The sequence below is a fragment of the Bos javanicus genome, chromosome 9 (genome assembly GCF_032452875.1).
Source record: "Bos javanicus breed banteng chromosome 9, ARS-OSU_banteng_1.0, whole genome shotgun sequence".
NCBI lineage: Eukaryota > Metazoa > Chordata > Mammalia > Artiodactyla > Bovidae > Bos > Bos javanicus.
The window spans coordinates 88,636,096-88,658,499 of NC_083876.1; the positions used below are offsets into that span (position 1 = coordinate 88,636,096).

Below are 22,404 nucleotides of genomic sequence, written 5' to 3' on the forward strand. Positions count from 1 at the left end.
CCCTCGGCAACCCAAATTGCACATTGCTGGTCTCTCTGAAAAGTGTTCTCCTCATCTTCTTCTCCTGGAGATAAACTGCCCTACTGTCCCATTAGCTGTCCCTTCGGATCCAGTTCCATTGTCATTTCTTCTAGAAACCTTTCCTTAGAGGCTTAGTTCTTCGTGCAACGTGTATGTGGCTCTGTCATGGCACTCACCACCCCTTTTGTATCCATGTTTTAACTCGACTTTTCCAATCCACTCTGAATTTCTTGAGGCCCAGGAAAATCTTTTTTTCTGGAGTTTTTCCAGGACTTAGAGCAAGAATCAATAAATATTATTTAAGTAATAGAAGAAGCACATCAAAGGCAAGACTTTTAGGTAGATCATTGTGTCTTCCATCCTTCATTATGATGTCATTAATTTGAATAGAGGTTATATCAAAATATAGGCTTTCCTGGTGGCTCATAGGTAAAGAATCTGCCTGCAATACAGGAGGCCTGGGGTTGGGAAGATCCCCTAGAGAAGGGAATAGCTCAGACAGTAAAGCGTCTGCCTACAATGTGGAAGACCTGGGTTCAGTCCCTGGGTTTGGAAGATCCTCTGGAGAAGGAAATGGCAACCCACTCCAGTATTCTTGCCTGGGAAATCCCATGGACAGAGGAGCCTGGTGGGCTACAGTCCATGGGATCGCAAAGAGTTGAACACAACTGAGCAACTAACACTTTCACACTTTCATATCAAAATAGCTCTCAGTTATGAAAGCAAGTTGCCTGTACTGGTTCGTTGCACCATGGTGATTGCTTGGGCCTCGTGCAGTGGTGTCGGCCAGTCAGGGAAAGTATTTGAAGTCAGCAGGCAGCAGTCCTTCGTTTATGGCCATCACATCTATACATGACTACTGGAAAAGCCATAGCTTTGAGTATATTTGTCAGCAAAGTGATATCAATGATGTACTCTGCATAGAAGTTCAATAAAATAATATAAGATTGAAAAGCAAAGGTGTACAGAAATTAAATTTAAATACAGGTAATTGAAACTTACACAGCATAGAATATATTCATGCTAAGTTGTGATTCATTGTGATTCAAATGAACAAAATGTACAGGAATCCTTTCAGCAACTTTAACTTTCTGAGGCTTGGCCAAGATTCTTGAAAAGGCGCTTCCTCTTTTGGGTCTTGGCTCCCTCTTATCTTAATCCCCTTTGGCCTGAGGTAGATCTTTGTCTGCTGAGTGGATGGGCCAATAGAAATAGAAAATGAAGCTTTTATACCTTCCCAGAAAAGTTACCAACTCTATTTTATTTAAAATACAAGCAATAGCAGTTATTTCACTTTCATTTGCATAGATTAAAAATGAAATAGTCCATGCTGGGAGTGGGGTGGGGGGCTGACAGAGCATTTAGAAGTTACAAACTGATGATGCAGAGACAGAAACAGCCTGTGGTTTTGTCACTTGATACAACCACGATGCCTGTGATGACTGTGACTTATATAGGAAAGATGAAGTTTTATGTATGCTTTTCAACAAAATTAGAAGATATACACTTACAAATACTTTCATCCTGATGACTGAAATATAGGTAGTTCAGGACTTTAAGCTGGCATGCTTCAGTCATCAGAAAATGATACTTGTTTCAACATATAATTGCCTAAAAATGCCTGTTGGATGAAGAGCTATTGCAATGAGAAGAAGTTTCAAAGATAGAACCCAAATCATGGAATTCTGTTACAGAAAGCCCATTGGTTGATTTATTCATCTGTCAAGAACTCAGTAAGCATTTAATGTCTGATGTGACCAGATAAGCCCCAGAGATCAAGTGGAGGAGGATCCTAGGCTAGTTTTGTGACTTTTACCGACTAAACTATGAATTTTGACTTTTCTGATACAGCTCTATTTTAGAATGTTGGGACTTCCCTGGTGGTCCAGTGGTTAAGACTTTGCCTTCAATGCAGGGGGTATGGGTTCGATTCCTGGATGCTAAGATCCCACATGCCTCCCAGCCAAAAAACCAAAACACGAAACAGAAGCAATACTATAACAAATTCAATAAAGACTTAAAAAAAAAAAGTTGTTCCTTTATCCTTGATACTTAAAACCTTTTAAAGACATTTTCTAAAGAATTTTAATTTAAACAAAAACATTGTCCACGTTTGTTTGTATGGAGAGCTCTGGTTTTAGCGTGGTTTGTAGAACCACAACCCAGGAAGAGTAAAGTGGTTGGCTAAGTGGTCAGTTTCTACCTTGGAGGCCAGGGCTCACTTGGGTGGACAAAATTGCCATGGAAGGTATGTAGATGATTGGTCTACAGAGGCTGGATTAACCAGTAGATCCCAGGGGCTGGGAGGGTCATGGTAGCAGCAGCATCTAGTCAAAGCAGAGAGATGTAGATGTAGTCGGGGACATGCCTCATTTGTCAGATGGCAGGGCTTCCCAGGTGGCTCAGTGCAAATTTTCTGTCTGCCAATGCAAGAGACCTGGTTCGATCCCTGAGTTGGGAAGATCCTCTGAGTTGGGGAAGGAAATGGCAACCCACTCCAGTATTACTGCCTAGGAAATCCCATGGACAGAGGAGTCTGGGGGCTATAGTCCATGGGGTCACAAAAGAGTCGGACACGACTTAGTGACTAAACAACAACACAGGGTTAAGAAGACTGTGTGATGTTAGACTAAACATCAAGGCCACTGACCAGAGGAGTCAAGAAAATTTGGACAAGGAACAGAACATGGAGCTTGCAGGGCAGTTCAAGAATTCATCACCAAGCACTGGAGTCAGGGGCTGGGCTCTGTACTGGGTTTAATAAGAACTACCTGTAAGCTTGGGAGAAAGAGAAAGATTCTGTGAGATGGCTTATTAACTGTACTTTTGTGTCCAATTTTTATTTTTGTTCTTGAGTTTAGTATCTTAAATTTCTGGATCAGCTTTCAGAGAAAATGAAGTTGGACCAGATGGCTGCTGAACTTGGCTTTGATATGCGTCTGGATGTAGTTTTAGCTCGCACAGAGCAGCTGGTCCGCCTTGAGAGCAATGCAGTCATTGAAAACAAGACGATCGCCCACAATTTACAGAGAAAGGTAGGGAATGTTGTGGGTGTTGTGAGAAGGAAATTCTGAGAAACTTAAATCTTGAAAAATAATGTACTTCTACCATATTTGCCAATGTGGATAGGAAACATACAAATATGTGTTCAGAAGCTGAGTCTTGATTTCAAGCCTGAAGGGAAAGTAAATGTATTATCCAAGGTTATGTTTAACTATGAGTAATAGAGGCCCAAAGTTGCAGACTCAAGCAATTAGAAGTAGTTTTGTTGTTGTTTTGCTTTTTTTATTTTGGTTTTTTTTTTTTCTAACATACATTTCTGGAGGTAGCAGGTTAGGGTGAATGTGACATCTTTGCTCTGTAAAGTTTCCAAGGACCTAGGTTCTTTTCAGTTAGCAGTTTCTCATCCCTGCTGCTGCTGCTGCTAAGTTGCTTCAGTCGTGTCTGACTCTGTGCGACCCCATAGACGGCAGCCCAGGAGGCTCCCCCGTCCCTCGGATTCTCCAGGCAAGAACACTGGAGTGGGTTGCCATTTCCTTCTCCAATGCATGAAAGTGAAAAGTGAAAGTGAAGTCGCTCAGTCGTGTCCGACTCTTAGCGACCCCATGGACTGCAGCCTTCCAGGCTCCTCCGTCCATGGGATTTTCCAGGCAAGAGTGCTGGAGTGGGGTGCCATTGCTTCTCTGTTCCCATCCCTAGGGTGGTCCTTATGACTGTGGTTCACAGAAGTACCTAGGACCAGGCAGAAGTTTAAAAAAAGAAAGGGATGAAGAAGAGAAATGCAAAACAGCATGCATGAACTATCTTTTAAAGGAGGCTCCCAGAGTTTTCTACATGAACTTGTGTTTATCTCCCACAGCTAGAACGTGTTCTGATGGTTAAACCTAGCTGCAAGGGAGGCTAGAAACTGTAGTCTTTACTCTGTAGCCATTTGTCTAACTGAAAAAAATCACTATTTCTATGACTGTGGGAGAAGAGGAGAGTAAAAGCTTATGCCTTTACATAAGCTCTCTTGCAGTAGAAAGTAGAGGGGAGAAGCGCTTACTTTCCACTAACTAAAAGGAAGACTTAGAAACAGTTTAGACTACATAAATGAATGAATGGGTGAAATGGATAAAAACATAATTATTAGTTATATAATTATTGGCGTTGGGGAAAGAAAGAGGAAAACACAGATGTATCCTTAGAATAGTTCTTAGGAGAAAATTCTGTGGTAGAATTATCATGTATAGGCTGCTTAATGATTCACATCTGGGTTCTCAATTTGGCTCCACCAAGCTGTATGACATTGGGCAAAATTATATACCTTTCTGTCTTCATTTCCTTGTATTTAAGATGGGAATGATACCTATCTTGTGATGTTAATTTTTTAAAAACAGCATTTTTGAACTCTTGGTTCATAGAAGATGCTCTATTCATATATGACTTCCATTTATGGTGTCTTAAGGAATATTTTCTAAAAGAAAGCAGACAACCCCTATTCCCATCAGAGACATGAAACTGAGCTGAGGTTCTTTCTGAAGTTCTCAGATAATTGATTTTCCCTCAATATCCAATACTATTCTTTCTTAAGTGTTGTATAATTATTAAAATGACCAGTGTACAGAATTTACCAGGGTAAATTTGCAAAAGAGTGGAACTTGACATGAAGAAGCTCAGGGAAGGGAGGTTAGTTACAGAAATACTAAAAGAGCCTTGTTAAAAAAGGATATGGGCACGGACATTGCTTGTCACTGTTTGGCAAGATATTTAAGCCCGTGTTTCACCAAGTTCTTCACACTTTCCTAATGCAGATTATATAATTGGAGAAAATGGGATTTTTTTTAGCTCTAAGATTCTATATTTCTACACGATTCCAAGTTTCAGTGTCTGTAATAGATGAATGAGGTTCCTATACTTAATATTCCACTCACTAATTGTGACATGTGAAGACCAAGAGGATTTTTTTCTCCTTTTAGAGTCTGTAATCTTTTTCTAAAAAACATTTCAATTTCTTTCATTAAGTTTGACTGTCAATGCTAAGTGCCAAGTGAAGACCTTGTTCAGCTTGGTTTGAGGATGGTTTAGGTCTGGTGCGTAATAAAGACACTAATGAAATAACACCTTCTTGAAGGTGAATTAACATCTATTTCTAAAATCTTCAATATATAAATAAAGCTTTCCTCAAAATTTCCTTCATGTAGCTTATTTTAAAAACATATCAAATCCCATGTTTGGTGCCACTGAACCTGTTTCTAAATGGTTGAAATTAGTCAGTCTGGGTATTTGGTGCTAATTTGCACTGTATCTTCTTTCAGAAAAGACCAGTGTGAGCATAGTTGCCATGGGGTGTTGGAGAGGATTTTGTCTGTCTTATTATGTTCCGCTCTTGATAAGCTCATTTTAGTAGTTTTAAAAGTAATTTTACATTTTTATTACGATGCACGTCATGTTGGAGGGAATGAGACATTGAAAGCCTACTCCTTGGTTCATTTTCTGTGGCTCTTTTGTCTCATACTTTGCAGCTACCAAATTAATTCTTGGAAAAATAGGGATAAAAAAATGCAATCAGGAAAAGAAATCCTGTAGCCTTTTTTTGATGGTTTACAAATTAGTCTTATTGAAGTATAGATAAAGATCAATATTATCTGAGGAATTCATTTATATTTACGGACTATTCAATGATTATTTTAAAAAATCCCTTGGGGAGGGAGGTGGAAGGGAGGCTCAAGAGGGAGGGAACATATGTATACCTATGACTGATTCATGTTGATGTTTGGCAGAAACCAACACAATATTGTAAAGCAATTATCCTGCAATTAAAATTAAATACATTTAAAAAACCTAAAAAATAAATGAATGGAATTTCACAGCTAAAAAAAAAATCCTTTTTTTGTATCAAACCAGCTAAAGACTCAGAAGGAAAGACTGGAGAGCAAAGAGCTACACATGAACTTCCTCCGGCAGAAAATAGCCCACCTGGAGCAGGAAAAGCAGGTGCGCTCGGCTGTGATGGTGGAGCGGGATGAGGCCAATGTCACCATCAGGAAGCTGCAGAAGAAGGTGGAGAGGCTGCAGAAAGAGCTGAGTGTGTGTCAAGAGCTGAACACCGAGCTCAAAGCCAAACTGGCTGACACCAGTGAACTTAAGGCAAGTGCTCAGCTGTGTTTCCTTGTCACTGATTGTGTTTCCATAAAAATGTATGCAAAAGAGTGACAGCCTTATAAGGGCCACACTAGGAAAAAAAAAAAAAAGCTGAAAACTTTCTCTGATTTTCTAGAGCTGTGAGAAAATGCAACAAATTTCACAAATCAGCAGGGTAGATCAACTTCATGTCTCTTCAATATCTGAAATGAAGCCATCCATAGTTGCTGAATGAAAAATCAAGTCAAAAAGGGGTGATGTGATGTACAGAAAATAAAAACATTTCTTCAAAGTGTGGGTGACTATGATATTAGGAATCATATAGACTTTTTTTTTTTTTTTGCGTTGGCATTTGCTTAGAGAAGATGAGGAAATGGATACACACAAGTGTCCGCTGAGAAGGATCAGATGGCAGTAGGATGTGTGTTATGCTTTGGGATATTGTCACACCAAGCAGGGAAGAGGGCAGACAGGCTGGGGCCATGTGCTTCCTGGATTCGAGGTCTTTGGCTTCTAATGAGTATAGAGAAGAATGAAATAAAAACTTAGGATTTAATAAAAATATTCAAATGTCACGTGTGTATGCCCCTGACAATAATATGTTAACTTCATATACACTGGCATCCCTGGCAGGTACACCTGTCGTTCCTACTGGCAACAGTGATGTCCTTCCTTTCTGCAGATGAGGGCTTTGAAATGGAATGTTTCTGAGTCTGGAGACAGATCATTTGGGAAAAGGAATCTGGAATAAAGCCAGCAGTTGAATCTGTGTAGCAGAACCATATCTTAGGGCATAGTTCCCACTTGATTTTCTCTTCTGAGTCATTAGCTCTTCCCCCCTCCCTCTTCTAAGCCCTTCTGGCATCAGAACAAGGTAGCTAAACAGAGGTTGGCTTCCCTAGAGAAGGGAAGGGCAGACATAGCCCAGGGGAAGGGACACATTTGCATGTAAAGGAAGGAGAAGCTAGGGAAAGCATCTGATGGGGTCCCTGGGTGAGGAGAAAGTGTTGGAGGTAAGTATCCTGGACACCCTGCTCACACCTTGAAATTGACCTTTAGGGTGTGTGTCTGGTGGGTATGGGGAAAATCCCTGACGTCAGCATGCAGTTGGTTCCACCCTGACTGGCGGGGGCTGCAAGAGTGCTGGGGCAGGGGGCCTAGACTGCACCCTTCCAGAGCCTGAGGTTCCATTTGCGCCCATGGGGAATATGCTATGCTATGCTAAGTTGCTTCAGTCGTGTCCGACTCTGTGCGACCCCACAGATGGCAGCCCACCAGGTTCCCCCGTCCCTGGGATTCTCCAGGCAAGAACACTGGAGTGGGTTGCCGTTTCCTACTCCAATGCATGAAAGTGAAAAGAGAAAGTGAAGTCGCTCAGTCGTGTCCGACTCTTAGCGACCCCATGGACTGCAGCCTACCAGGCTCCTCCGTCCATGGGATTTTCCAGGCAAGAGTACTGGAGTGGGGTGCCATTGCCTTCTCCTCATGGGGAATATGGAAGGTGGCTAAAGATTCGAGAGGGACAGCATGCTGTGGGAGCAGGCGGGGGTGACCCTCTCAAATGACAGACACAGTGACCCACCATCAGAGACTCTGGGGCAGATGTTCTAAGTCGTGATCCTGGCTAAGGGTAGTGAGAGTGGCTATAAGACTCCTGGCCCAAGACAACCCTGTGAACCAGAAGTGTTGGGTTAAGAGGAGTCACCCTAGTGGTAGCAGAGAGCAGAAGCAGGAAGAGAGAGCAGAAGCAGGAAGAGAGAGCGGAAGCAGGAAGACAGAGCGGAAGCAGGAAGAGAGAGCGGAAGCAGGAAGCAGCAAGTGCGAACTGAGGGCTGTGTCTGTAGTTTGTTCCCCTTTGGTCTCAGCGACTTAGATCTTAGGTCTTCATCATTTTTTCACTGTGTTATTTTTAATTATTTACAAGCGTCTTTCCACTTAACCTTTTCACAAGAAAGCCTGATTCTTATAATGAAGTTTTGCTTTCTGGATGATGTGATTATACAAGTTGTGTTTCTGGTCACTGTGGCTGGCTTGAGAATTTCCAATTCCAGTATCAACAGTGTAAGCAACGTTTTCAAATGTGGAGCACACACCACTGGTGTGTGCACAGTGCTTCTAGGTAGTACAGGATGGGGTATTATATAATGTTCCATCCTTAAGTGAAAAATGAGTTCCCTTTAACTTTGCTTTCAATTCTTTGACCATCAAGGAGAAAATCTTAATTAGAGGTAATTATGTCCTATAACCTGTTCTGGTCTACGTTTTAAACAATAAGCGTTATACTCAGTGCTGAGTACCAGCTCCAGTGGATCTGCTGTGCTGTGCTTAATTGTTCAGTTGTGTCTGACTGTTCGTGACCCCATGAACTGTAGCCACCAGCCTCCTCTGGGCATGGGGATTCTCCAGGCAAGAATACTGGAGTGGGTTACCATGCCCTCCTCCAGGAGATCTTCCCACCCCAGGGATCAGACCCAGGTCTCTGCATTGCAGAGGGTTCTTTACAGTCTGAGCCACTGGAGAAGCCCACCAGTGGATCTGGGACCCACCCAAATCCAGGATGATTTCACCTTGAGCTTCTTAATTACACTTGCAAAGGCCCTTATTACAAATAAGATGACAATCTGAGGTTCTGGTATATGTATTTTTTGCATGGGTGGGGGGACACTCTTATTCAATTAAGAATTAATTACACCATTTATAGATGGTCAATCCAAAATAATCATTTGGACTACATTTCTATGTGTTTTATTTTAAAAATTGAGATTGAAATTACATGCTATAAAATCCACTCTTTGAAAGTACAAAGTTCAGTGGTTTTTGGTGTAATATATTGACAAGGTTGTACAACTATCCCCATTCCCTAATTCTAGAATTTGTCCATTATCCACCCCTGCAAAAAAAAAAAAAAAAAAAAAAACCCCAAGAGACAATACTCCATATTCATCCTTTCCTCAATCTCTGTAAATCAATAATCTACTTTCTATCTCTATGATGATTTAGTTGCTAAGTCGTGTCGGACTCTTGAGACCGCACATACCGTAGCCTGCCAGGCTCCTCTGTCCATGGGCTTTTCCAGGCAAGAGTACTGAAGTGTGCTGCCATTTCCTTCTCCAGGGGATCTTCCTGACCCAGAGATTGAACCCAGGTCCCCTGCACTGCAGGCAGATTCTTTAATGATTGAGCTGCTGTCTCTGTGGATTTGCCCATTCTGGACATTGCATATAAATAGAACCATGCAGTAGGGAGCCTTTTGCCTCTGGCTTCTTTCACTTTCTGTGTTTTCGAGGTTCACCCATATTGTGATCAGTACTTCATTCCTGTATTAATCAGAGTTCTCCAGAGAAACAGAACTAATTGGATGTGTGTACACACACACAGATTTATTTTAAGGAAGTGACCTACATAATTATGGAAGCTGGCAAGTTCAGAATCTGCAGGATGAGCCAGCAGGCTGGAAATCCAGGAAGAGCCAGTCCAAAGCCTGTCTGCTGGATGAGTTCTTCTCTTGCTTCAGGGGAAGTCTGTCTTTTTTCTATTCAGGCCTTCAACTGATTGGTTGAAGTCCACCCACATTACGGAAGGGAAATGTTAATCTTATGCTGAAACAACCTCACAGAAAATTCATGATAATGCTTGACCAAATATCTGGACCTTGTGGCCCAGTCAAACTGACACATAAACTTAACCATCGCATTTCTTTTTAATGGCTGGATAATATTCCATTGTATGGGCATACTGTGTTTTGTTTATTCAGTATCTGATGGGCATTTGGATTATTTCCATTTTTTTTTTGTTTATGATGAATAAGTCTGTTTTGAAAATTTGCATGCCAGTTTTTTTTTTTTAATGTGTTTCTATGTGTATTGCAAAACATTGTCAAAGACTTTGACTCCTAGCTTACTCAAACCTTTCTTTTAAAGACCCATGTATTAAATTTCTTCCTGAATTCTAGACCAGGGAAAAGCAGACCTTTCCAGATAAATTACTAAATTTTAGTTTAGCAGGCAAACATAAGTATTGCAGAAATTTGCTTTTGAAAGAAAAAGTATTGTCTGTATTTCCCCTTCCTGTGTTGAGCCAGAGTAATTTTATTTTAATATTGCTTGCATATGTACAAACTTAATACTATATAGAAATCTCTTAATCTCATTACATTTTTACCACTATAAAATCCAAATCAATTTAGAAATCAAAACAAAGTGTAAAACTAGAATTTAAAAATTGGCAATATTGGGGACTTCCCTTGTGGTCCAGTGGCTAAGACTCTGCTCTCCCCATTCAGGGGCCTGTCAGATCCTGGTTGATCCTTATTCGATCCCTGGTCGGATAACTAGATCCCACATGGCACAGCTAAAGATCCCGAGTACCACAGCTAAGACCTGGTGCAGCCAAAGAAATAAATACATATTTAAAGATGGGCAATCGGAGAAGGCAATGGCACCCCACTCCAGTGCTCTTGCCTGGAGAATCCCAGGGACGGCGGAGCCTGGTGGGCTACCGTCTATGGGGTCGCACAGAGTCGGACACGACTGAAGTGACTTAGCAGCAAAGATGGGCAATATTAATTCACTATGCTAGATTTTATTTCACTGAAATCACCATTACCAAGAACGCATAGTACCAATTGCTTGTGTGTGGTATGGGCTCTTTTGGTTCTGACATGTGGACAGTTTATGTTGTCTAAGAGTGAAATTCCATGGACGGAGGAGCCTGGTAGGCTGCAGTCCATGAGGTTGCTAAGAGTCGGACATGACTGAGCGACTTCGCTTTCACTTTTCACTTTCCTGCATTGGAGAAGGAAATGCAACCAATTCCAGTGTTCTTGCCTGAAGAATCCCAGAGACAGAGGAGCCTGGTAGGAGGCTGTCTATGGGGTCGCACAGAGTCGAACACGACTGAAGCGACGTAGCAGCAGCAGCAGCAGCAGCAAGAGTGAATTATTAATTCACAGAGTTAATTATTCTACTATGTGCCTTTATGTTGCTGCTGCAGATGCTTTGTTTGTACATATATCATGACACAGCATGGCCTCCACTTGGCATGAACACATTATTTATGTATTAACTCTACCTTTGCTCTTTCTTCATTAACCTAAGATAATTAAAGGTGTGTTACTAATTTGCAGAAGCTTAGCCTTATGCACAAATGCAAACGCAGGGACTGAAACAGGTGGCAGGACTCCAGCTCTTTGCATAACTCATGAAATGCCAGTTGCTTCATAGCTGGTGTGAGTTATGATTAGTTTCAGCTGAAAAGGCTGAAACGCAAAACAGTGGCTTGGTCAGGAGAGATGTTTGCTGCTTTCTCACTGAAAGAAAGCATGGGCGTAGTCATTCCATGTTTAGGAGGATAGCTTCACGGTCATCATTAATCCTGGCTTGTTCTCTCTGCTTTACTGTCCTGGCAATAACTCCTCCTCAAGACCACCTCTTAGGGCAAGCCAGCTACCTGGGCTCTGCCTCATTCCAGGCATGAGGCAGGAAGCAAGGTGGAAGGACACCCAGTACGCCGCTTTCCAGGAACAGTACAACACTTCTTAGTCTTCACTGGCTGGAGCTTAGTCCCTGGAGCTCACTTAGATGGATCTTTATTCTGGGAAGTAATAAAAAAAGGAAGACCAGATATTCAATAGAGCACTTTCAGACTGTACTACAGGACACAATCTTAGTAGGGAGCTGTGGCCAAAAATCGGTAGTCAGATGACCAGAAACTAGTGGAAAACAACCATTATCTTTCTTGTAGTCTCTCAAGGACACACTCAAAAGGAATAAGAATCTTCAGCCACCAGCAAAGCTCTCATCTGCTTACTGACTCTGCTTCCCATGCTCCTCCCACACTTCAGAATGCTCTCCAATCCAGCCCGTGTGACTTTAGTTTATATTTTTTCCCCTAACCTACCAATCATGAACTGAGCTCTGATTATGTTGACTCATTGACCTTGAATTGCCCTGGACTCACCCAGCTTTGAATGTGTGCATCAAGCAAACCTGTGAGAAAGGACCTCTTGGGTGAGGTAGGGGAGTGGAGGTGAACTCAGCCTGCAAAGTAGAACAGCTTCCTATGGTTTCTGCTATAGTTCGCTCCTAGCAAAATCTCTGGGGTTCTTTGTGGAGGAATGCAGCTTTCCTGGGCAACCCTTCTCCTCTTCTGTCCCACCCTCTTTAGAGAGTGCCTGTACAATTCAGGGCTTCTGCAGAGTCCTGTTTTTTTGTTTGTTTAAACTTTTTATTTTGTGTTGGAGTATAGCCGATTAACAATGTTGTGATAGTTTCAGGTGAACAGCAAAGGGACTAAGTCATACATATGCATATATCCACTCTCTTGCAAACTTTCCTTCCATCCAGGCTAACACATAACACTGAGCAGAGTTCCATGTGCTATACAGTAGGTTCTTGTTGGTTATCCATTTTATATATAACAAGTGTGTACATGACCTTCCCAAAGTCCCTAATTATCCCTTCCCTCCTGGCAATCCTAAGTTTGTTCTCTGCCTGTGAGTCTCTTTTCTGTCTTGTAAGTTCATTTGTATCGTTTCTTTTTTGATTCCACATGTAAGGGATGTCATACAATATTTCTTCCCTGTTTGACTTACTTCACTCAGTATGATAATCTCCAGGTCTATCCATGTTGTGGCAAATAGCATTCCTTCTTTCTTTTTTATAACTGAGTAATATTCCATTGTATACCTGTACCGCATCTTTATCTATTCTTCTGTTGATGGACATTTCTTGGCTATTGTAAACTGTGCTGCGATGAATGTTGGGGTGCATGTATCCTTTTGGATCATGTTTTTCTCCAGATATATACCCAGGAGTGGGATTGCAGGGTCATATGGTAGATCTATTTTTAGTTTTTTAAGGATCTTTTATATTGTTCTCCATAGTGGCTGTAACCTTAGGGTCCTATTTTCTGTACAAGCTCCAGAAAACCCTCCAGGTGAAGATTGTAGATCCACTTGCAGATTCAACAGATCAGATGTTAAATTTAATCACCTTATCTTTCAGAGCCCTTGGCCCTTATAACACAAGAGAGAATCGTTCGCCAGATTTGAAATGCTTTTCCTCCAGGAGGCAGATGCCAGATACGTTATTCACCAGAAGGGAAACTCTCAGAATGTGATCCATCCTGGCTGGGGTCTGCATGGTGCATCGGTCCTGTTTATGACCATCTCAGACCCACTGGGAAAACTGAGGGACACAGACTCTCACTGAACTCTGGGCTGGCTCTGAGAAGCTCCCTTAGTTGGATTAAGAAACCCATTTGCCCTGCTCCCCTCCCAGCAATCCTGTTTGACTTAGGAGGCTGAGAACGCCTTCCCAAAGTTGGCTCCCAGTTCTGTCCTGGTGGTTTGGCTTGGACTCTGTAACTTGCTCCCCGACAACAGGAATTCAGGCAGCCCTCAGGACTGTGATAAAGTCTCATATTTTTGAGAAATTCTTGGCTATAAATTCTTCTCATTAGGACTTGATTTATGTGCTTCTAACTCTCCAAGCTGTGTTCCATCTCTTTTGGTAGACGGCCCACTGTAAATGTTTTTTCCAAGCTGAGCAGAAAGGCTGAATATATCTCCTCTTCTGTTAATACAACATTTTTAATTCCATGCAGCAATCCCAGAAACTTCTCTCTTTACCCCATATTTTCTCTGCAGCCCTGAGATTGTTGGCCCATGAAGGGTATCTCTGTGAAAGGGAGATCACTTTGTTTTAAGGTTGATACTGATTTTGCCCCTCTAACGTCCCCTATTTGTAAAATATTTGAAAAAATACAGAATGTATTTTTAGAATTCTTGTTTATATAATTTATAAATAAATGTACATATCTATTCAAAACTTTTTACTTATTGGATACTCACATGCCTCAATCATGCATGGGAAAGCTCCCTTCTCAAGTTTTTATTTTGAAAAATTTCAAATAGAACAGTTTCAAGAATAGCATAACAGACATTCTACTGTTCATGTAGATTGTTAACATTTTACTGATTGTTATATTTTGCATAATGAGAGAGAGACAAAGACAGAGAGAGGAATCATTTGAGAGTACATCACGACACTTCATGCCTAAATACTTCCCAGGTATCTCTTAAGAACAAGAGAATTCTTCTGTGTGACCATAGTAAAATAGCTGCACCCAGGAATCAACACTGAGATACTATTGTAATATACTGGTACTGATTTACCATCTATATTCAAATACGGTTTCGATAACTTGGAGTTCCTGAATGATCTCCAAGGTCAGCCCCCATTTCCTTGTTGCGAATGCTTGCTCTACTGCTGCTATTTCATTGACTAGAAAGCTGACTCAGAACCCCTTCCCCTCGCTGTTGCTTTTATTTCCTCCATGTTTCCCAAGCTATAGCAGTTGTTCTCACACCTTCTCAATCGCAAGTCCCACAGCAGCTGTCAGTTTCCCAGGGATTTCCTCTCTCCTTTATGGAACCAGTAAAAAAATTGGTGAACTTGTGCGAGCATGTCTGCCATCAACTTCCTCTCTGCCTGGAAAGGAATTTAGTTTCTTAAGAAGTTGTGTGTGTGTGTGTGTGTGTGTGTGTGATGGTAGGTAAAAACAAGTTTCCAGTTTAGGCATTTGACTCAAGCTTTCTCAGTTTAATGACGTCACCCAGACAATATAAATCTGATGATTTTCCATCTGGACATCAGTATCCCAAGCAGGCACTTTTCTTCCATAGCGTGTCATAATCCAATCTGAGAATAGCTTCTACCATTCCTCTGACTTTCCAGAAGTGTTGGAGGACTCTTCAGGGTTTAGGTCAGGTCAGCTTGTGCTCCTTACGCCATAATTCTGGAACTCAGTCTCTGTGAAGATGCGCTCTAACCCCAAGACTCGGTCAAGATTTTAATCTCTGACGGTAGCGTCCAAATGTAGTCTAGGGAAATCACAACAATCTCAAAATCCCTCAGCAATAAACAATCAGCTGTCTGACAAATTAAACGATAGTGGTTGCTTTATTATTGTTATTCAAAAAAAAAAAAGGAAGAAAAAAAGAAAACCAAAGAAGGATTTCATTCAAGAGTGGCAATATTTTAAAGCATCTTTTATCCATTTCTCTCTTTTTAGTTTCCTCCCTACATGGCATCCTACATCTCCTCACAAGTCCCTCTTCCATCCTCCCAAGTTTCTTCCAAGAGTATTTTTTGCAGCCTACTTAACAGAGACTCTTTCCATTTCTCTCTCAGTAGATCAATTTAGTCTTTCAGACTTTCTTCTTCCCTGACACTCTCCTCATTATTCAGCTTCACCCTGGGAACCACAGGATGGGAGTAGATGCAACAAGAAATTATCCTTCCTTCTCAGGAAAGAAGGGATGTAATGAAAGGGGGAGGGAGGAGACAGCACACACTCATTATTTGGTATCTTTAATTTTTATTACTTTCAGATGTTACCTTTAAATGATTTTTCAATAAAATTGAAACACAAATTCTTGCTTTTTCTTGGAGACTATGACCATAGGCCTTGTTTGAACTGTTAGGAGGCTCAGAACTAAATTCAGAGCTCTGCTAGTCTTTCTGCTTTGTCCATCCTGTACGCACTTCTTAATTTATTTCAAAGGAATTCCTTTTGATCCTTTTTAGAGGCTTCTTTGTAAATATGCTTTCTGATCTCAGTTTTATCAAGATGCAATTTACATTCCATAAATCTCACTCTTTTAAAAGTGTACAATTCAGTGGTTTTTAGTATATTCACAGAATTGTGTAAACATCACTGCTATCTAATTTCAGAATATTTTCATCACCCCAAAAAAGAAACCCTGTATCTGTCAGCAGTTACTCTTCATTCTCTACTCCCACCAGCCCCTGGCCTTTTCTGGATCCTTCCTATAAATGGAATCATACAATAAGTGGTCTTTTGTGACTGACTTTTTTCTCTTAGCATAATGTTTTCAAGGCTTATCCGTATTGTAATATGTATCAGTACATTGTTCCTTTTTGCCACTGTATAATACTCTGTTGTATGGATATACCACATCTTTATCTACTCATCCATTAATGGATATTCAGGCTATTTTCACACTTTGGTGATTATGAATAGTGCTACTAGAAACATTCATGCACAGATTTTGTGTGGACATAAGTCTTTAGTTCTCTTGGATTTATGTACCTTGGAGTGAAACTGCTGGGTCATAGGTCAACTCTGTGTTTACAGTTTGAAAATGGCCCAACTGTTATTCACAGCAGTTACATCATTTTTCATTCCATTATTTGTTTATTAAAAAAAGTTGTTAAGTGAATTTCATTGATTTCTGGTTTGTCTTGTTTATACAGCTTTCCTAAATAAATGTAGATGAAATTATTAGCATTCTCTTTGACTTCTTAGATTAAAACTTTGGAACAGACCAGAGCCATTGAAGACCTAAATAAATCCAGAGACAAACTGGAAAAAATGAAGGAGAAAGCTGAGAAAAAGCTGCTGTCTGTCAAATCAGAACTGGAGACTACAGAGCATGAGGCTAAGGAGAATAAAGAGAGGGCCAGGAACATGCTAGAAGTTGTAACCAGTGAAATGAAGACACTAAAAAAATCTCTGGAAGAAGCAGGAAAGAGAGAAAGGCAGGTGGGTAGAAATCTGGTGGTGAAACCTTATTTTGGAAAGATAAGACAATTCAAAAGTGTGATAATTATTCATGTGTATCTTTATAACTATTTAATCAGGCTTTCTACATCATTCCAACATATCTATATCTGCCCCTCCCATCTTTTTGGCATCAAAACAACCATTATGACTTTACTCCACTAAGAAAAGCAATTCACCTTTTAATGGCTTGCAAAGCCATGGAAAGCCTGTGAAAAGCCAGGTCCTGGCTATGGAGAGTTTTTTTTTTTTTTATTATGTTTGCTGATTGTCTCTGAAGTTCGAGTTATCCCAGATCTAACGTTATCCAGGGCTTCAGCCTCAGGAGGGAAATTTTATCTCCAGCAGAGATCAGTTGCAGGAAACGGTCCCACATCACAAACAGTGGCACCCAGACCCAATGGCCGGCCGAGCCCAGATGTAAACCATAAAACAGAACTTGTGCGCCCGCTGGGTGCAAGGCGGGGTGCTATCTGGTGAGCCCATCAGGAGGTCAGGCAGAAAGAAACATGTCGTGGGCAGCCTGACCCCTGCTTTTGGCTTTCATCTCACTCGCTCTCTGCAGCCCAGAAGGGCACAGTGAGGACTCTGATCCCAGGATATTTTTTCTCTTTAGCAGCCTCTGCTTTGGCTCATGTGTCAGGCAGAACTGAGGAAGGCCAAAGTCCAAGAGTGAGTGGTCTCAGTGGGAACTTCTCAGCATTTAATAGCTTTGGCCATATTCGGAAGGGGGGAAAAGTTTGAGGAAAGCTTTTTCACTGGGGAGATTAGGCTGGAGAGAGCATTTGCTTTCCCATGTTGGACTCGGCATAGGAAAGGGCTTGAGAAGTTAATGAGCACACGGAGGTGATGTTTGGACGGCACTTCTCCTGGAGGAACATCTGTCTTCGGATGGGTTCACACCTTTTCTGAAATGGAAGGGGTCGCCTGGCCATCTCTAGTTGATCTACTACTGCTTTTGGCTAGAATCACAGCAACCAGTCTGTGAGAATTGAAGGGGTATAAGTCACATGTTGTCCATCTTCTCTGGCCCCAAACTCCCATTTTTCCTTTTGTGATGGACAAATAATTGTCCCAGAGAGTCCATTGTGCTGTGAAATGGCAATCCGTGTGATGTGATTTGATCAACACTTAGAAGTCCTCCATATTCATCAGCTCATACTTCTTCTGCCATTGGTTCTTCCTTTAGTTGAAGAGGTTCATTGCCCAGTTAACGCCCCAGGGCATAAGCATTTATCATGTGACAGACTCAACCACACCAACAATTGTAAAGCATTTCTTAGTGTGCAGAACACATACACAGTCAACTATCGTTTCATTTGATCTTAACTTCAGAACAGGCATGGGAGGGAGGGAGGGAGGTTGCTCATTAACCCTGGAAGTGAGAAAATGAAATCTTATCAAGGCCAGAGTCTCCTTTATAGTTGCCGAACTGGGTTTCTTGATTTGGTAGCCAATACCACATTAATTGGTAGTTCAGACGGTAAGGAATCTGCCTGCAATGCAGGTGACCCAGGTTTGATCCTTGGGTCGGGGAGATCCCTGGAGAAGGAAATGGCTATCCACTCCAGCATTCTTGCCTGGAGAATCCCATGGATAGAAGAGCCTGATGGGCTACAGTCCACGGGGTGTCAAAGAGTCAGACAGAAGTGAGTGACTTTACTACTACTACCACATTAATTGTCTCATCATAAAAGTGGTTATCTAGAGGGTAGGATGGAGTGGGAGGTGGGAGGTGGATGGAAGGCTCAGGAGGGAGGGGACATACTTATATCTATGGCTGATTCATGTTGATGTATGGTGGAGGCCAGCACAATATTGTAAAGCAATCATCCTCCAATTAAAAGTAAATAAAAAGCAAAGTGGTTATTAAATTGCTGAAAGTTGGTGTTTGAAAGGACTTTAGAGGTAATTTTGTAGGCTAGCCTCCTCCATACTCCCCTTCCTTCTTCTTCTTTATCTTTTTATAAATGAGAGAATTACCTGAAGAGTAAGGAGACTAAGTAATTAGGCTAGCTCATGCAGACCTGGGTTTTCCACAGGTGTTTGGATTGCCTTTGATCTGGCAGTGTTGCTGCAATCTGTTCTCTCGATTCATGTGGTTCTGTTTGCTATTGCAGCTGATGGACTTCAGGGAGGTGGTTTCTCAGATGCTGGGCTTGAACATGATGAGTCTTGCTCTTCCTGACTATGAAATCATCAAGTGTCTGGAAAGACTGATCCATGCACACCAGCATCGCTTTGTCCCCTGTGCCTGCCTCAAAGATGAGACTGCAAAGCAGGACAGGCCCCCACAAGGCCACGTACAACTTCTCCACTGAACACCGTGTCTCTTGAGGGAGATGGAGATGATGAGAGATAGGATGCAATCCTCAATTTCATAAATTTCCCAATCCTTTGAAATTTGATCAGGGTGTGAATATTGCATTCTCTGATGATACTACAAGAATCCTTCATGGACAAAAAAGTATCTTAAGAGTGCCATCCTTAGGTGTTTGGCACTATAAACAACTATTATTTTATTTGCTAGCACTTTGGGACTCAAGAAAAATTTTACTAGATTATCTAGAACTGGAAATGATGGTAGGGAATGAACATTTATGTGGTCTCTATTATGAGTCAGGGATTCTACTACCCACTTTAATTCTCGTAATAATAATGTGGAGAAACTGTAATGTTTTTATTTTATAACCTCTCTGAGGCTCAGAGAAGTGATCTTGGTTACCTACCTATGATTGCAGTTAATTACTGACAGAACCAGAATGAATACTACACTGGCTATGTATCAAAGGCCACACCTTCTCTGTTATTTCAGTCTTTCTGTTTCTCTTGAATTCCTGTGATTCTGGTGAAAATTACCTGTACCACAAAGGAAGGAAAACATCCTTACAATCAAGGATTGAAGCCCAAAAGTGACTGAGATTTATAAGTGTGACCCATATGATTTCTTTAAAAAGCCATACACCTAATTATTTGACTGAAACACACGTAAGTCTGAGGTCCTGTAAAAAAAAAAAGTACCTCTTTTAAATGTTGCAACCATATCACATATGGTGGTAATCTTTAATGTTTGAACAGAGCTGAGCTCTGTACTTGAAAAATAAAAACTTTAACATAAAATACCTATAAGATAAAGAAAATCTACACTGTTTATTCACCAATATATCAAATGTAAGGGGCTTTGCTGGTGGTTCAGATGGTAAAGAATCTGCCTACTATGCAGGAGACCCAGTTTCGATCCCTGGGTGGGGAAGATCCCCTGGAGGAGGGCATGGCAACCCACTCCAGTATTCTTGCCTAGAGAATCCCATGGACAGAGGAGCCTGGCGGGCTGCAGTCCGTGGGGTCAGAAAGAGTTGGACACAACTGAATGACTTTCACTTTATATCAAATGTACTGACAACAGGGATAACTTTTTCAAGATGGAGATTATATAGTGCATTTCTATTATTTTATGTCTTCCTTTTAAATTTCTGTTTTACAAATATCTTCCAGGAGACCATATTCTTATCTTCCCAAGAAAAACATGTTCTCTTTGGGCAATATTCTTATTTCTTTCCTCCAAAAAAGTTTTTTTTTTTTTTTTTTTTTTACAATCCCTTAACAAAGCATGAGTATCTAATTAAAGGAGAAGGAAGAAAATAGACTCTACCCAAACATTAAGAGAAAATGAAGACTCTAGAAGAAAGGAAATGAGTTTCACACCGTTTGGATGACAGCTGACATGGAGGGAGTGTGACCAAGGGGCTCTGCTGGGGGGCGGGTCATCTCTGCCTGGCCTTTCCCACCACATGCATTCTGCTGTTGCACAGCCCTGACTGAGGACATGGACCAGCTCTGCACAGTGGGGGAGGCAGCTGTGTATCCCTCCAGGGGAAGGTCTGAGGTCTCTGGAGAGCCTTCACGTCTCCAAAGGTGCAGTGGCTGCTGCTCTGGACCACACTCACCTCCGTGGAGAAGGCGACTTCACTCTTGGGTTCCTGGGGGATGGAAGTGCTGGGTGGTTCTGCTCCAACCAGGCCACAGAACACAGTCTACTGCCGGGTATGAGGGGCAGGTCCAGGGCAGGGGGAGATCAGTGTTTGTACATTCACTCTGGTATTATTTTCCAAATACACTCTTTGATGAACTTCGTTTATTTTCTCTGTACATTTCCTTTCTATACTCTTCAAAGGTACTTTTAACAACATCACTTTAAAAACATAAACTGTCATAATATTATTTTTCCATTTTGATTTATTAATTCTATTCATTAATTCTATTTCTATACTCGTATAAGAGATTAAAAAGGGTCTGGAGTGGTTAGTACTGTACTTTCTCTTTATCATACAGAATTACATTCCATTTATCCAAATAGACATTTATATAATATTTCCAATATATAACTCAAGCACAGATACAATCATCTTTAATACACATAGAAATATTTAAAATCTTTGAATATAATCTTTAGGAATTTCTGGTGGAAAGACTATGTCTACATGGGATAAGGAAAATAAACTCTGTCTGTGTACCTATGTCCACATGCCCAGTAAGTGTGTGTCATTTGGACACATCGACAACCCTTTAGTAAAGCTATTACCCTCCCTGCTGAAGTGCCAGCTGGGTGTCGTCCTTCCCTCTGTGGCTTCATTCCAGAGTTGGCAGGCCAGCTTCATAAAATTTTGTGTTAGATTTTGTTCTTCTGTAATATCCATGTATATTTTATGTTGTCCAATAAAATGCATTAGTGTGATGTGATTTTCTAAATAGAGTGTTAAAATATTTAACATTAACTATTCTACTGAATCACTTGAGTGATAATTGCTACTGAGGTTGTTATTCTGATCATTGTCTGAGGCATTTGAATGTATGCATAGAATATCTCAATTAGGAAAAATAAATTTAAACCTGATCCATCTAAATTTCCAGTTTTACTTTGTCTTTCAGATGAACAGTGAGTGATTCAAGGACAAAGAGTGGTAGGTGGAAAAGTTGTTAAAGAATGTCTACGTTATTGATATTGTAGTCATATTTAGGACTTAGACATGGAGCCTAAGTTTCACTGGGGAAGCACCTCATGGTTACATAACCTTTGACTGAGAAGGCTCCACCCGCAGCGATCTTATCTCCATTATCACACACCCCATTGACTTCTCTTCAGCAAGTGGGGTCTGGATGTTTCCCTTTCCCCTCTGCAACCTCCACCCTATTCTTCTTTCGCTTTTGTATAAAAAGCATCATTCTTTTGAGGCTCCTGCTAACATGTAACTTTCTATCCTTATAGCAGCTACCTACTAACATCTTTTCTATTCTTCCTACCTAAGACTGTCAAAATGGTTCAGAGGTGTCTTTTCCACTCCCATCAAGTACTGTCTTTGTCTTAGGTGACTTTCAAGCCTGTAAAGCAAACCGACGCAACATTCTATCTTTAGTTTCTCAGCCATCTCAGCTGTCATATCTTTACCTCCTTTGTTTCATCCACTTACTTCCTAGACTGAAGATTACAGCAGTGATAAAGATTCCTCCTGTGATGCAGGAACTGCAGGAGACACTGGTTTGATCCCTGGCTTGGGAAGACCTTCTCTGGAGAAAGAAATGGCAACCAACTGCAGTATTCTTGCCTGGGAAATCCCATGGACAGAGGAGCCTGGGGGGCTACAGTCCATAGGGTCACAAGGAGTTGGACACGAC

At 41.2% G+C, this 22,404-nt stretch overlaps 1 protein-coding gene across 4 annotated transcripts in view; it reads left to right on the plus strand.

The window, feature by feature from the left end:
- Nucleotides 1–21,635, plus strand: part of CCDC170 (coiled-coil domain containing 170) — a 94,890-nt gene extending 73,255 nt beyond the window's left edge. For 3 of the 4 annotated variants that reach the window (XM_061428326.1, XM_061428328.1, XM_061428330.1), the window contains 4 exons: nt 2,883–3,056; nt 5,908–6,150; nt 16,477–16,713; nt 18,852–21,635. In XM_061428326.1, the coding sequence (XP_061284310.1) occupies nt 2,883–3,056; nt 5,908–6,150; nt 16,477–16,713; nt 18,852–19,052 (855 nt within the window). In that variant the 3' untranslated portion in view covers nt 19,053–21,635. The remainder of the gene's footprint in view (nt 1–2,882; nt 3,057–5,907; nt 6,151–16,476; nt 16,714–18,851) is intronic. The other variant, XM_061428327.1, reaches the window with a different exon arrangement.
- The last annotated feature ends 769 nt before the right edge of the window (nt 21,636–22,404 follow it).